Consider the following 13,577-nt stretch of genomic DNA (forward strand, 5'->3'; position numbering starts at 1 on the left):
ACACTTGGAAAACTGTTTCGAGACTGCTGTCTTACATATTTAGCAAACTTTCTTCACTGAGTGCAGTAATACAAACAAAAGAATACAGGATCAGATTGGCATTTGTTCACATCATTTTATTAGCCTATATCTGTAAATATCTTCTCAAAAACTTTTCAAAATATGGACTTTGCTTTTGTGGTTTGTGTGTACGCATGAGCAAACCCCTACAATGAAATGGCAGCAAAACTGACAAAGAAAAGACATAGCAGCTGGTTTAAAAATGAAAAAAAAAAAAATAAAAAATAATAATAATAATAATTACAAAGCATTTACAAGGCATTACCGGTTCATAGTAAATAATGAAAACGTACAAATTTAATCACCACATGTATGACTAGAAAAACTGGGATCAAAATGACTGTGTATGGAAAGCATTTACCTTTCAGTACCTCCAGATAACTTAAAAAGAACCACATACTGAAAATTCACACAAACCCTCCCTATTCAGAGATGAGAAAAAAAGCAGAGAAAAAAAATCAGTTGTTCCACTAGAGACAGAAAGTCTAAATGACAGATCTGACCATAAATTCCATCAAGTGAATTTCAAGTCAGACATGAAGTCAGATCAGCTGCATCAGACAAGCAAGAACAGCCAAGCAACGCTCAACCCTGCCAGTCCACAGTTGAAGAAGAATCTTACGGTCTTTTCTTTGAAATACAAAACAATCCTTAAAGCAATGGACCTAACAAAAAACACAGGTAAATGTACCTCACCGTCCATTACAAAGCCTAATTTAGGCATAAGAGCTCACACTGTATGTACAAATGATCCCCCTGCACACTCAATGCAAAACAGTGGTTTAAAAACGGTAAAAATGAACATGATGCTCAAACATAAAACAGTGGTAAATACTGTTAAGTTAACCCAGTAGTGACAATTAAAAAGCCTCAGACTTTGTGTATATGCTATAGTATTACTTCTGTAGTGATAATTAGTTTTGAAATAGAGCCATATACAGTTTGTACCTTGGATTATGTAAATTCTCTCAAAAGCATCAACAAAGTGTATATATTTATACATACAGTCTTATAATATATAATATATAGTCCAGTCCATAACTGTTCATAAATAAAAAGAAAAATGAGTGTAGGTGTCCATTTTGTTTTTCATTCTACTTGGGATCTTCAATTGTGCCCTTGCTTAGGTCTGTCATTTTGGGGTATCTCACTTTCTTTTGATCCAGTTCGTTCTGTGCCCAAAGCAGTAACTTCAGCAGCTTCGCCAGTTTTGGTGTTGATTCTCTGTTTTCATAATCCAGTACCGCCTGGTTTACCTCACTCCATACCTATGGAGAATGTTATTAAAATAAATTAATATTGAATATTAAGAATCATTTTTAAGTCATTTAAATCATTTAACATAGAAAATGCAGCAGTCCTAACAAACACACATCACAAACTGGAAACAATGGAGTCCTTTACCCCCATTGCAGGATGGTCAACAACAGGGGCGGTTCTGGGGGCGGGGCCACAGGGGCCCTGCCCCACCTGAAATCTCATTGGCCCCTGAATGGCCCCTGTACCGTAAATCATCAATAAGTGTCAAACTTGTTGAGAACGATGATCAGAGATTCAATTCCATTCCCAAACAACTGTGTGCAGTAATGCACCTTTTGAAGAGATTGGAGCTGGTGACTTCAACCCACAGTCTTCAGAACCACCAGTCACCAAGTATAGCTGCTCCTAATGGTACGATGCTATTTCCTATTGTCACTACAGTGAGCATATTTTGTCATTCATTTTAGAAATGCCATGTTGACAGTACTGTTTAGATTCTATGGGTTAAGTCCCAAATGTACAAAGACTTCAAATGGTAGGAATATTCCATATTTAGTGTTTTGCTACCCCTTCCGTAATTTTTTCGCTTCCAAATTCCCCATCGTCTGTCTTCAAATCAGAATCAGGCTTTTCTAACTTGAAGCACGTTTTCAATGCACATTATAAATAAATGGAAATTTGTTAAGATTTATATTGGCTTTTTAGTTTTTTAGCAAAAGTATTTGAACAAGGTGAGACTGGTGAAATATATGCACCTTACTGCTGTGGTGTAGTCTAGTTACAGTAGCTGTAGTGGGTATAGTGTGATCAATGCCAAATGTTAATACCTATCCTTGCCTATTTTAAGTGGGTATACTGCATAGTCCTGCATATCACGTAGACTACACCACTGCCTTACTGAACAAGGGATTTTCTGTGCATGGATGTTGACCGGTTCTTGGCCCCTCAGTGTATGATGTGGCCCCTTTGTGGCCCCTGTCTCAGAAAAATTCTAGAACCACCACTGGTCAACAATCACCCACTTGAAAGAAACTGGGCTTTCATAGTTATTACAATAGATAACACATACCACTTTAAAAACATAGTCCCTGATTATTTTCAAGAGTAAAACTGCAAAGATGATATGATGACACTGGGTGTGGTCAAATGGTTTGGGGTAATATCATGAGTTCCATTTCATGACTGTCAGGTAAAGTTGGATTGAAAGTGATCAGGTCAGATATCAGGTCCCACCATGAGCCTCAACAGGTCATCTCATGTAATCTATTTAGGTTTATAATGCATATTTATATTCCTTTTGCAGAACAACAATGTGCACTACAATCCTAACACAAGGCTATAAGGAGTAAAAAGCACTGGCCTCAAACAAGTTAAGTCTCTGTTACTTCCCCCTCTCTCTCTCCTTTTACCACAACCTCATCAAAATAATTCCAAACTAGATGTACCGCACAACAGTAGATGTTATGACTCCCGCATTCTCTCCATCCCTTACTCCTGCAACTCCTCATCAACCGCTACTCTTACATGCCTTGACTGCTCAATTATTTTTTAAAAACTCACATGTTCGCTAAAGCACATTTCACATAAGATGCTCAAGTTCCGTACAAACATATTTGTGTTCTAAAGCCACACTCATCTTCATATTCTCTACATCAGCGTTCCCCAAATGGCGGCCCGCGGGCCACATCCGGCCCAGCAAGAACCAAATGAGTGGCCCGCGCCGACATGTGTGTGTCTGGCACGAGCGGAGAAGAATGACATTGTATTAACAGAGAGAATCCTCACTGCATCCGACTGTTGTGGAGGATTTAATGCCCTCTGTCCACATTGATTCCTTTATACGAGTCATATTTCTCATTCAAAATAGCAGAGTAACGCGAGTGACAGAAATAAAATAGAAACCCGGCATCCGAGAAAAGGTCTGCTCTAAACGTCGCGCTGCATCTCGCTGCACACCACAGCACACCACTGACTTTATCGCTAATGATTGCTCGAATCGCATGTCGGACTTGGTGAGAGGCATGAAAAGAATCACTGTCGGATTTTAACAAGGTAAATGATAACTAGGGTATTTAATTATCTCATTATCTCTGAACACACTATGACACAGTCCTTTTTTGTGGGTTGTTTTCACATCCACTACCTTACATTGACATTGGCAAAATATTTTCAGATTTTTAAAATGTTAAGTTCCATATTGGTCATTCGAGTACTTTTGCTGATGTTTTGGTTTTTGCTCTATACTAGAATCCATTTAGTATCAGTATCAAGATAATTTGGGCAGGTATCATATAAGTATAAGTATATAAGTATATATACTCTTTTGATCCCGTGATGAAAAAATTGTGCTCTGAATCCATGAATTAGTGAAACACACTCAGCACACAGTGAGGTGAAGCACACACTAATCTTGGCGCAGTGAGCTGCCTGCAACAGGGGTTAGGTGCCTTGCTCAAGGGCACTTCAGCCGTGCCTACTGGTCGGGGTTCGAACCGGCAACCCTCCGGTTACAAGTCTGAAGCGCTAACCAGTAGGCCACGGCTGCCCCCATATTGTACAAGGATGTTTATTGTCACATGCATATAGTTACTGGAAGTAAGAAATGCAGTGAAATTATGGTGTAATCTGGTGTCAGCCTATTTGTGCATTTATGGGGGGGGGGGGGGGGGGGGGGCAGTGTGCTGTAAGTATGTTGGGGATGTGTGTTGGAGAAGCTTCCTGATGAAATAATGTGCTGTGTATGTAGGGGAGAGGGGGGAGGGGCAGTGTACTGCAAGTATGGTGAAGGGACTTACTATTGCAAGCAGAGTACTGTATGTATGATGTATGTGAGTGATGACAGTGAAGATGTGTGTGTGGGCGGGAGGGGAGTGGAGCAGTGACTGTGTGTGTGTGTGTGTGTGTGTGTGTGTGTGTGTGTGTGTGTAGTGTGTAGTGTGTAGTGTGTGTGTGGGTAGGTGGGGGCAGTGTGCTGTAAGTATGTAGAGGATGTGTGTTGGAGAAGATCCTGAAGACAATGTGCTGTGTATGTAGGGGCGGAGGGGGCAGTGTGCAGCAAGTATGTAGAGGAGGCTTATTGTAACAAGCAGTGTGCTGTATGTATGTGAGGTGATGGCAGTGATGATGGCTGGCCTAGGATCCGAAGTGGCAGACAGATAGGTTACATTACAACAGCAAGACAAAATATACACATTTGGACCAAAGGTCCAATTATTTTTTTTTCGAAATGCAGAAATCAAATTATTAGGCTGTTCGCCTACAATCAAACGAGTAGAACACTTAGGACATGCTTTTGTGAAATTTTATAAAATATATAGAGAATGAAAAAAAACAAAAACGTTATTAACCGGTTTTGTGGATTTCAGAATAACGTTTCTGTTCCGGAACAGTTGAAGACCATTTTGTTTTCGTTTCCGTTCCTCGTAAAATTCCGTAGAATTCCGTTCGTTTTCGTTTTTTGTTTTCGTTCCTTGAACCGGTTCGGAGCCCTGCATACCAGGTGATGATGCTACTAGTTAGAACACTCTCAACCGCTGAAGTGTAGAAGGCCTTTATGATGGATGTAGAAACTTTGAATTTCCTTAGCTGACGAAGGAAGTAGAGTCGTTGTCTGGACTTCTTCAGAACATATTGAGTGTTAACAGTCCATGTTAAGTCTTCAGTAATGTGGACACCAAGGTATTTAAAACTTGTGACTCTCTCTACAGGTTGCCCGCTGATTATTAGTGGGGTGTAACTGTAGTTCTGCTGCTGCCTTCTGTAATCCACTACCATTTCCTTGGTTATATTGATATTCAGTGTCAAGCTGTTAGATTGACACCACTGTGCCACCTCATCAACCTGATCCAAGTAGAGCTGTTCATTGTTGTTACTAATCAGGCCCAAGATCACTGTGTCATCTGCAAACTTGATGATGGAGGTATGACTACTGTTGGCTTTGCAGTCATGTGTGTAGATGTTGTACAGCAGTGGACTCAAAACACAGCCTTGGGGAGCACCAGTGCTGATGGTTAATGAGTCAGATGTCAGACCCCCCACTCTAACCACTTGTGAATGGTTGGTGAGGAAGTCAAATATCCAGTGACACAGGGTGGTGTTCAGTCCTAAGGCCTTCATCTTTGTGACCAAGGTGAGAGGTACTATCGTGTTGAATGTTGAACTAAAGTCAATGAACAGCATCCTGACATAATTCCCATTCCCCTCCTCCAGGTGAGTTAAGGTGGTGTGCATGAGGTTTGAGATGGCATCCTCTGTAGACCTGTTGGCTCTGTAAGCAAATTGGAGGGGGTCGAAGGAGGCAGGGAGAGATGAGCAGATAATGTTTTTCACAAGCTTCTCAAAACACTTCATCATTGTAGACGTCAGGGCTACTGGGTGGTAGTCATTCAGACATGATGGACTTTTGTTTTTCGGTACTGGAACAATAACAGACTGCTTGAGGCAAGTAGGAACTGTCTCTTGAGCCAATGATGTGTTAAAGATATAAGTGAACACAGGAGCTAACTGAGCAGCGCAGGATTTCAAAACCCTGTTAGAAATTCCATCCGGTCCAGCACTTTTTCTACAATTAACCCTCCTAAAGGCATTGCTCACATCGACCTAAGAGACACAGAAAGGTGCATCCTCATTTGCTTCACATGCTGCAGCTAGTGCAAGATAGTCTGTGTTTTTCATGTCAAAGCGAGCATAAAAAGCATTAAGTTCATCAGGGAGGGCTTTACTCACATTCATCATAGGAGGGGACTTTCTTTCAAAGCCAGTGATGGTTCGGAGTCCTTTCCACACTCGTGCTGGATCACCCTCCAAGAAATCAGCTTCAACTCTGTCTCTATAACGCCGCTTAGCATCTTTAATAGCTCTACGTAAACTATAAGATGCTGCTTTGTAATCCGTCATATCCCCTGAAATAAGCCCAGCATTATAAGTCATGGTGCGTGTCTTTAATGCCGTTCTCACTTCTCTATCCACCCATGGCTTCTGTTTAGGGAAGCTTCAGATCTTTACAGTTGGGATGATGGAATCAGTTAGCATATTGATGTAACTCAATGATACATCCGTAAACTCATTGATGTCAGCAGAGTTCGTCTTGAACATCTCCCAGTCAACATTGCTAAGGGCGTCCTGTAGCCTGGCTTCCGATTGGTCAGTCCAGCGCTTGACCTCCTTCGTCACTGGGGGGTCCGTCTGACTTCTCTGTTTGTACATAGGCAGTAGGAAAACAGCGGCATGATCTGATTTTCCGAAAGCTGGTAGAGACTTCGCTTTGTAACTGTTCTACTGTGTGTAGCAGTGATCCAGTGTGTTGTCACCACGTGTAGGGAACTGAATGTGTTGAATAAATTCAGGCATGGACTGGTTCAGATGTACTTGATTGAAATCACCGGCCACAATAAGCGCAGCTTCAGGGTGCGTGTGTTGTTGTCTATTTAACACGTCTTGCAATTCTGAAACCGCAGCATCTGTGTTGGCTTGTGGAGGAATGTAGACAGCGTTGAATTTTACCGAAGTAAACTCACGGGGCAGGTAGAAGGGTCGACAGACGATCGCTAGATGTTCTAGATGAGGCGAGCAGGACTTTGAGAGAACGGTGACATTTCTAGGATCACACCACTTGCTGTTCGTCATGATGCAAACACCGCCACCTTTCGATTTTCCAGATTCCTCAGTCCTGTCAGAGCGAGCAGCAGAGAAAAACTCCGGAGTGATGGAACAGTCCGGTACAAGTTCAGTTAGCCATGTCTCAGTAAAGCATAGAATGTTACAGTCCCTGATGTCTCTTTGAAACTGTATCCTCGCTCTTAGTTCTTCCATCTTGTTCACAAGAGACTGAACATTGGCTAGGAGAATGCTAGGCAGTGGAGGCCTATGAGCTCTATTCCTCAATCTATTACGGGCCCCGGCTCGTTTTCCTCTGTGTTTTTTCCTTCTGCGCCGAGATGCGTCTCCATGGTTCCCCGATGCATCTCGGAGAATCTCAGTCGGCCAGGTAGAATCGCCGATTAAAACATCCCGAAACAAAAAAGCAATTCATTTCCGATGTTTGTTGCAATGTTGTTAATTTGCTTTCAGAGGTGCAGTAAATTAAAATGTTTTTGGTCAGAGTCAGATATACAAATGTGCCTGAGTGTTAGGATGATTATTTAAAATATTTGCAGGTGTATGCGTGTTTAATACTGAATGCTTTGGCCCTTGGGCCATACTAGTTGGGGACCCCTGCTCTACATGGTCCCAAACCTGGACCTCACTTTGTCTAGTAGTCTAACAAGGGACAAAGTATTTTTTTATTACAGCCAGATGACCTGCTTTGCGGTCTGTCTAGACTTTTACCATTGTGTGTGTTTGTGTACCTGTGTGCATGTTCGTATACGGCAGACAAGTTCGTATGTGTGTCTCTGTGTGTGTGTGTGAGTGTATATGTGTGTGGCTGTACAAACTTGTGTGCACTGCCAATGCGTGTGTGTGTGTGTGGTGTGTATATATACAGTATATGTGTACATGTATGTGCCTATACAAACTTCTGTACACTGTCAGAGTGCCTGTGCGCGCACGTATGTGTGTGTAGCACTGTATGGTTGTGGTTGATGTGCCCCAAACATCCCTCTCCCCCCCTCTCTCTCTCCATCTCTCTCACCTTCTGCCGCTGCATCATATTGAGAAGATCTCCAAAGGGTGACTCCTCTGGGTTGTCGAAGGCCAGCAGGGCCAGTGTGCGCTCCATCTCAGTCAGGCACTCGCGGCTCTCCTCCCCCTGCTCCGCCAGCTGGGTCTGGGCAAACTCCAGCGCCGCCTCCGTCTCCCGCAGACGGATCAGCTCGATAAGGTGCTGTTGCTGCGAAGCCGAGGAGTGGTGGAAACGGGAGAGGGTCAGGATTAAATGTTTGTATGGGCAGGAGGAGAAAATAAAGACAGAGAAAGAAGTCAGAAACCAGAAGAACGGGGGTGAAAAAGAGGTAAGGGCAGAAGATAAGAAGAGGAGGTAAATGTTACAAGATGAAGATAAAAGAAAGATAAGAGTGAAATGCAATGGAGAAAGAAAACAGAAGTTTAGACTAACAAATGCCAACTACATTTGTCCACGCTTAAAGTAGTTTAGAATGACAAATACCAACTATGTTTGTCCAAGTTTATAATATTCTGAATTAATCATAAAAAACAGGGATTTTTTCATGTTTGTTCAAGATGTGTGTGTAAACTAGCACACAAGCACACAATTACACACACATACACGCACACTATAGCGCCAACTCCTACAGATGCTTTCTGTGTCCTGTGGAGACGAGTCTTACCTGTAGATGAAAATACAGGTAGCGGTTGGTGTCGAGGAGCTCTGGATGAAGGCTATTGATGAGAGCGATTGCTTCCTGGATCTGACCTTTTAAAATCATCTCACGGATCTTTATCCGCTCATCCAAGGAGTCCAGATCCACGCTTGGCTCAATGCCTGACTCCATACGGAATTTCTCTGCAGCCTCTTTAAAACCCTCTGTGGACAGACATAATATAGGAGCTCTAGATTCTTCTTTATTTTCATTTTTATTTACAGCCCTTTACAAAATGCCAAATAGGCCTACTGACCGGTTCTGTCAGTCATATGTTCACCAGTACAGAATAACCAAGATCACTAAAGACTTTAATAAATAACACCTAGAGTATATTTAGAAGTTTGTAAATTTGACTAGGCTACAGGGTTAAGAAAAAGATTGACCACAGTATGACGACAGAATGCTGAAAGAGATGACGCACCTGTCACCAAGTAGTTCATGATCAGTCGGTTCATATCAGCTCGCTGGATGTGCACGTTGTTCAGTTTGTCCATCCACTCATCTTTTGAAATATCCTCAGGCTTTTCAGCGTAACTCATCATGAAGAAGCTACAAAACCAGTAACATTAATTTTAAGGTAAATCTATAACAACTGTTTAATGATGCACAACATATCACATCGCCAATGTAACCCGGAACAAAATCTACAAAAAGACAACAAACTTGATTTTGACAGAGGATGATGCTTCGGTTCGGTGACCCAATGACATTTTTCCAAGAGACTACGGAAGATCATGATGGGCAATCATGACAGAAATGTAAGTTAGCAAGTTAACATAGCGCTAGTTAGCTAAGTAGCTGCTAGCTAACTGAACAGCCTACGAATGATGACAAGTTTACCGGCTGATAACTTGTTCTGCTTCGCCGTGCCCATGCCATACTTATTCATTGAAACGGAGTGCAATTTGCCTAAATCAGAACAAGTGTTTATTTTACTACGGACACTTGTCAACATTTTAGGCGCCCTTTAATTTTAAATTACGACAAGCTAACGTTGTCGAAGTCTGCTACCCTTTAGGTGCCAGCTATCCAATAAATTGAGGCCTCGGTAAAGAGCAAAACATTGAAGCCTGAAGTTGGCCCTTTTTGAGACGCACATAGATGCTTCAGAACTGATAAAGAAGTGAATAACAATGTTTAGGTCAATGCATGATAAAACATTACAAATTAATACATCATATCGCTTCATTTTTGTGAGAAATTGGCGTGGGTAACAATCATACCATACCTGCTTTTATAAATTCCTGGTTGCAGCAAGGAATTTGGGCCGCTGTAGGGATCGCGCGATGACTAGACGTCGGGTAATGGTGAACGAGATTTCAGTAGGGCGAAGTGATTGGTCAGAAGAGTGACGTCATCGTTGCTGTGGTAAAACTGATGGGCACGTTCACCATGCTCAAATGGGTCAAAGCTGCGCAAAGAAAATGCGCAACAATATGAGATTGCCGCCTTTTCTGTGATGACATTGCCTGTAATGTTGCTGGGTTTCGCATTTCGTCGTGGAATTAAGGGCAATGTTTACTGATATGAATGAAACTGATGTAAGAGCATAAGCTTATGTGTGACCTAGTCCAGGAGCCCAGAGTTGCTTAGCATTAGCCTACATTAGGCCTACTATATATCATAATGTTATTATGTTTCTAACATTAATTGAAAATTAACGCTACTTGTATCTGAAGGACCTGTTTTCATGGCTCTCAATTAATCAATCTCATTGTCTATATAGGCTAAAACTGATTTCTGTCATTTTCCATGTAAGTCTAGGTCTAGTCTAATAGTAGCCTGGCATAGCCAGACCCAGGGTGGTCTAATGGAGGCCTACTTAGGCTATTTGTTGGACAACAATGTTTCAACAAAATGTCAGTTTTGTCACAGTAGGGTACCTATATAGTCTATAAGGCCCAACCCTATTTGTAACCTATGTCTCACATGTAAATTAATCTGTCAGTGTCACCTCAAATTTAAGCATAAGCAGATTAATATTCACACTGATAATGGAGCAGTCTTGGGGGTGGGTTTGGGCAAATGGTGGGGTGCGGGATGAAATAAGTCAGCCTCTAAAAATCCCTGATGGCAACAAAGCCCCCCTTGAGCATTTTTGATTTGTTCATAGCTCCAATTACATTCATTTTCATACACCCTTTCATATATCCTCTTTATTTTCTTTTGTTGTTGCAAAACAATCATATGACAAAAGGTATTAGAAAAAGCAGTGGATTTCACGCTTGGTGTTAATCCATGAGATTTTCTTTTTCTTTTTTTTATTATCTCCAGGTGCTTTTAAAGGATAAAGGTCACAAAACAAACTGACTGAAAAATATGTTTTGATGTGTCTGTTTTTCCATTAAGGCTTAATAAAAAATGCTGGAAGATCCAATTGTCTTTGTTTTTTATTGTCAAGTTATAGTCATTTATAGGCTCTATTTTTTGGACACCTTTTTATCTTCTGAAGATCTGTTTTTATGTGTAGTTTTCTGCTTAAACTAATAACATTAATAACTCAACTAGTCTTTAAGTGCAAGTGATGCTTCGTGAAGGCCTGGAGGATACATTATTCCATTATGTGTTTTAACCAGCAGATGCCACTAGACGCATCTAGTGCTGTGCCACACTTGATAAAAAGAGAGACTCCATAAACTAAACAAAAAAAAGTTGCATGTCTATAGTGTTGAAATTGAAATTATTACAATTATTACATCAAAATGGCTGGACTTGAGGACAATGTATCAACAACATCATTGTATGTCAAAAAGGTTAAAAACCTTTATCAAACTCACTTACAACCTAGATTAGGTTGTAAGGCCAAAGTTAAAAGCAAGTTTACAAAGAACATGCCCATTCCTAACAATCTCGCTAAAGAAGATGAGGTGAGCATGCACAACACACTTAGGCTACACAAACAAAGAACAAAGACATACAAGTTAAAAAATAAGAAACAAAACGAGTCTGTTCCACAGGTCAATATAGCTTACTCATGACAAAGTAATGTTTGCTGAAGACTAGGCTTTTATTTCTTAAACGAAGTGTATTGTGATAAAGATCAAGTAAACACATTTGACATGGGCCCAAATAGTCAATGTACAGGCCTGAACCCACATCTGTCAGTCATAGCACGACTGGCAAAACGTCTTGAGAGTATCCAGATAATTGCCTTACGAAGGGGAGTCCTGTCCAAACTGGATTAATGCTAGGTGTCGCATGTTGGTTTCCAAGTAGTTTCTTCATCTCCTCTATAGCCTGCTCTTGCATCAAGATGTAATTTTTCGCCAAGAGAAGCGTGGCGATCTTAGGCAGTCTTCTCACTGTGGGACTGGGCGTGTGCGGGATCACGGACCTCAACTCATCCAGGGCATCATTCAGGTCGTGCATCCGCTTTCGTTCCCGCGCATTGATACTCAACCGTAAAGCTCGGGACTTCCTCGGCCCGTTCTGACACGGTGAATCCACTGAACCCAGTACCACATCTCTGTTTAGGACAGTTGACCGGTCGTTGTCACTGCTGTTGTAGTCCACGATGGAATGTTGGTGTGAGCGCACATTTTCATCACCATGGACAGCGCAATGGCTGGGCATGCAGTTGATAGATTGGAACGTCGCTTTCTTATTCATAGCTCTCACGACAGAAATAGGCCGTCGACTTAATATCCGTTGCCTCCTGTTTTTCCTCGAGAGAATTCATCGGAGTGATATACCATGCTGGGATTAACTGGTGCCCAATGACGTGACGAGAGATAAATACGGTCTAATCCACCATATCAAAACATGCCTTTTTAAAATAACTAAGATTATTTGTTATTTAAGAGATTATAGACATTGAATTTAATAATCACTGTTTTTAACATTTGGCCTGATTGCTTTGTTTTTACTATTTAAATTGTATTGCATTTGACAGCTTCGCTATCTCTTCTTTTGTCTATGAATAGCCTTATCAGGTTTTATTAAAATATGTGTTTCATGAATCTCAGTGCCAAATACCTCATACCTTTTTGTGTCTAGTCATTCTAACCCTTTCCATAGAGCAGTATTTATCTGAAAAACTTGGTAATTTTGTGGGATATCATTTAGGGAAAAGACTTTAACACCACAGCTAAATAATTCACTCACGTTTTACACACTGCCAGTTCCTCAACATATTTAATACAGCTTTTTCAAATATGACTTTTGATCTGAGACTATGATACCTTGATCTGAGATTATACATTGTATGCCAACATGCTGTGCCCACTACTTCATCCACATGGGTCTCCCTCCACAGCATGATGAAAATTGAGTCACCCTGGCCTCTGTTTTTCCCTCTCTCTCTCTCTCTCTCTCTCTCTCTCTCACTCTGCCAGATTACAGTGTCATAACATGAAAATGGTTAAGTACAATAGCATACACAAACATATTCAGCATGATGTGTTTTACTTTTCAAAAACAGACTGACAGAAAGACAGTCCTCAGTGGTGCACATAAATTAGTCCTCATTCACTGTTGCGAATGAATCTCCTTAAATACAGACTTTGTATTGAGGTGAGCTGTAAGCACTGCTGATGGAGAAGCGATGATTACACACTTCATGACAGTGCTCAACCCATTTGTCTGATGAAGAGGATTCTTCTGTTTCTCTGAAATAATGACAAGTTATTACCTGCATTTGTCAAGGTATTATATACCCATGCCAAGTGGTGATAGAGGCACATAGGCTTCTGTTTAACAACACAGTTTTTACATTCATTACGAAGATGCTTTTAATATACAGTATATGATACATACAGTAACACACAGCAATGTGATGCGTTGGCACTGCCGGGTGTTATAATACCAGTACATCATGTCATTATGTGACTATAACAATGAGGCATCTGATCATGTGACTGTAATGATCAGATGCCAGACTTGATGGTCTCGAGCTGAGATGAGGCAAGCCAGTGGCCATGTTGCTGTGACCTGAGA

The 13,577-nt window shown here is 41.2% G+C and overlaps 2 protein-coding genes across 3 annotated transcripts; both read right to left on the minus strand.

Annotated features, from left to right (window-relative positions):
- Positions 1 to 95: 95 nt before the first annotated feature.
- Positions 96 to 9,958, minus strand: gid8a (GID complex subunit 8 homolog a (S. cerevisiae)). Of its 2 annotated transcripts, none has more exons than XM_042098530.1 (5): positions 9,871 to 9,958; positions 9,064 to 9,191; positions 8,607 to 8,803; positions 7,952 to 8,149; positions 96 to 1,328 (listed from the first exon to the last, which is right to left on the minus strand). In XM_042098530.1, the coding sequence occupies exons 2-5, from the start codon at positions 9,182 to 9,184 to the stop codon at positions 1,155 to 1,157; spliced, it is 690 nt and encodes a 229-aa protein (XP_041954464.1). In that variant the 5' UTR covers positions 9,185 to 9,191; positions 9,871 to 9,958; the 3' UTR covers positions 96 to 1,154. The 2 variants fall into 2 exon arrangements, with proteins under 2 accessions (XP_041954464.1, XP_041954463.1); XM_042098529.1 differs by having other exon boundaries at positions 9,866 to 9,905.
- Positions 9,959 to 11,363: 1,405 nt separating this feature from the next.
- On the minus strand, positions 11,364 to 12,484 carry si:ch211-196c10.13 (class E basic helix-loop-helix protein 23). The gene has a single exon (XM_042098531.1). It carries the CDS (start codon positions 12,249 to 12,251, stop codon positions 11,748 to 11,750), a length of 504 nt encoding a protein of 167 aa, XP_041954465.1. The 5' UTR covers positions 12,252 to 12,484; the 3' UTR covers positions 11,364 to 11,747.
- Between the last annotated feature and the right edge of the window lie 1,093 nt (positions 12,485 to 13,577).

The sequence above is a fragment of the Alosa sapidissima genome, chromosome 7, assembly GCF_018492685.1.
Source record: "Alosa sapidissima isolate fAloSap1 chromosome 7, fAloSap1.pri, whole genome shotgun sequence".
Taxonomy (NCBI): Eukaryota; Metazoa; Chordata; class Actinopteri; order Clupeiformes; family Clupeidae; genus Alosa; species Alosa sapidissima.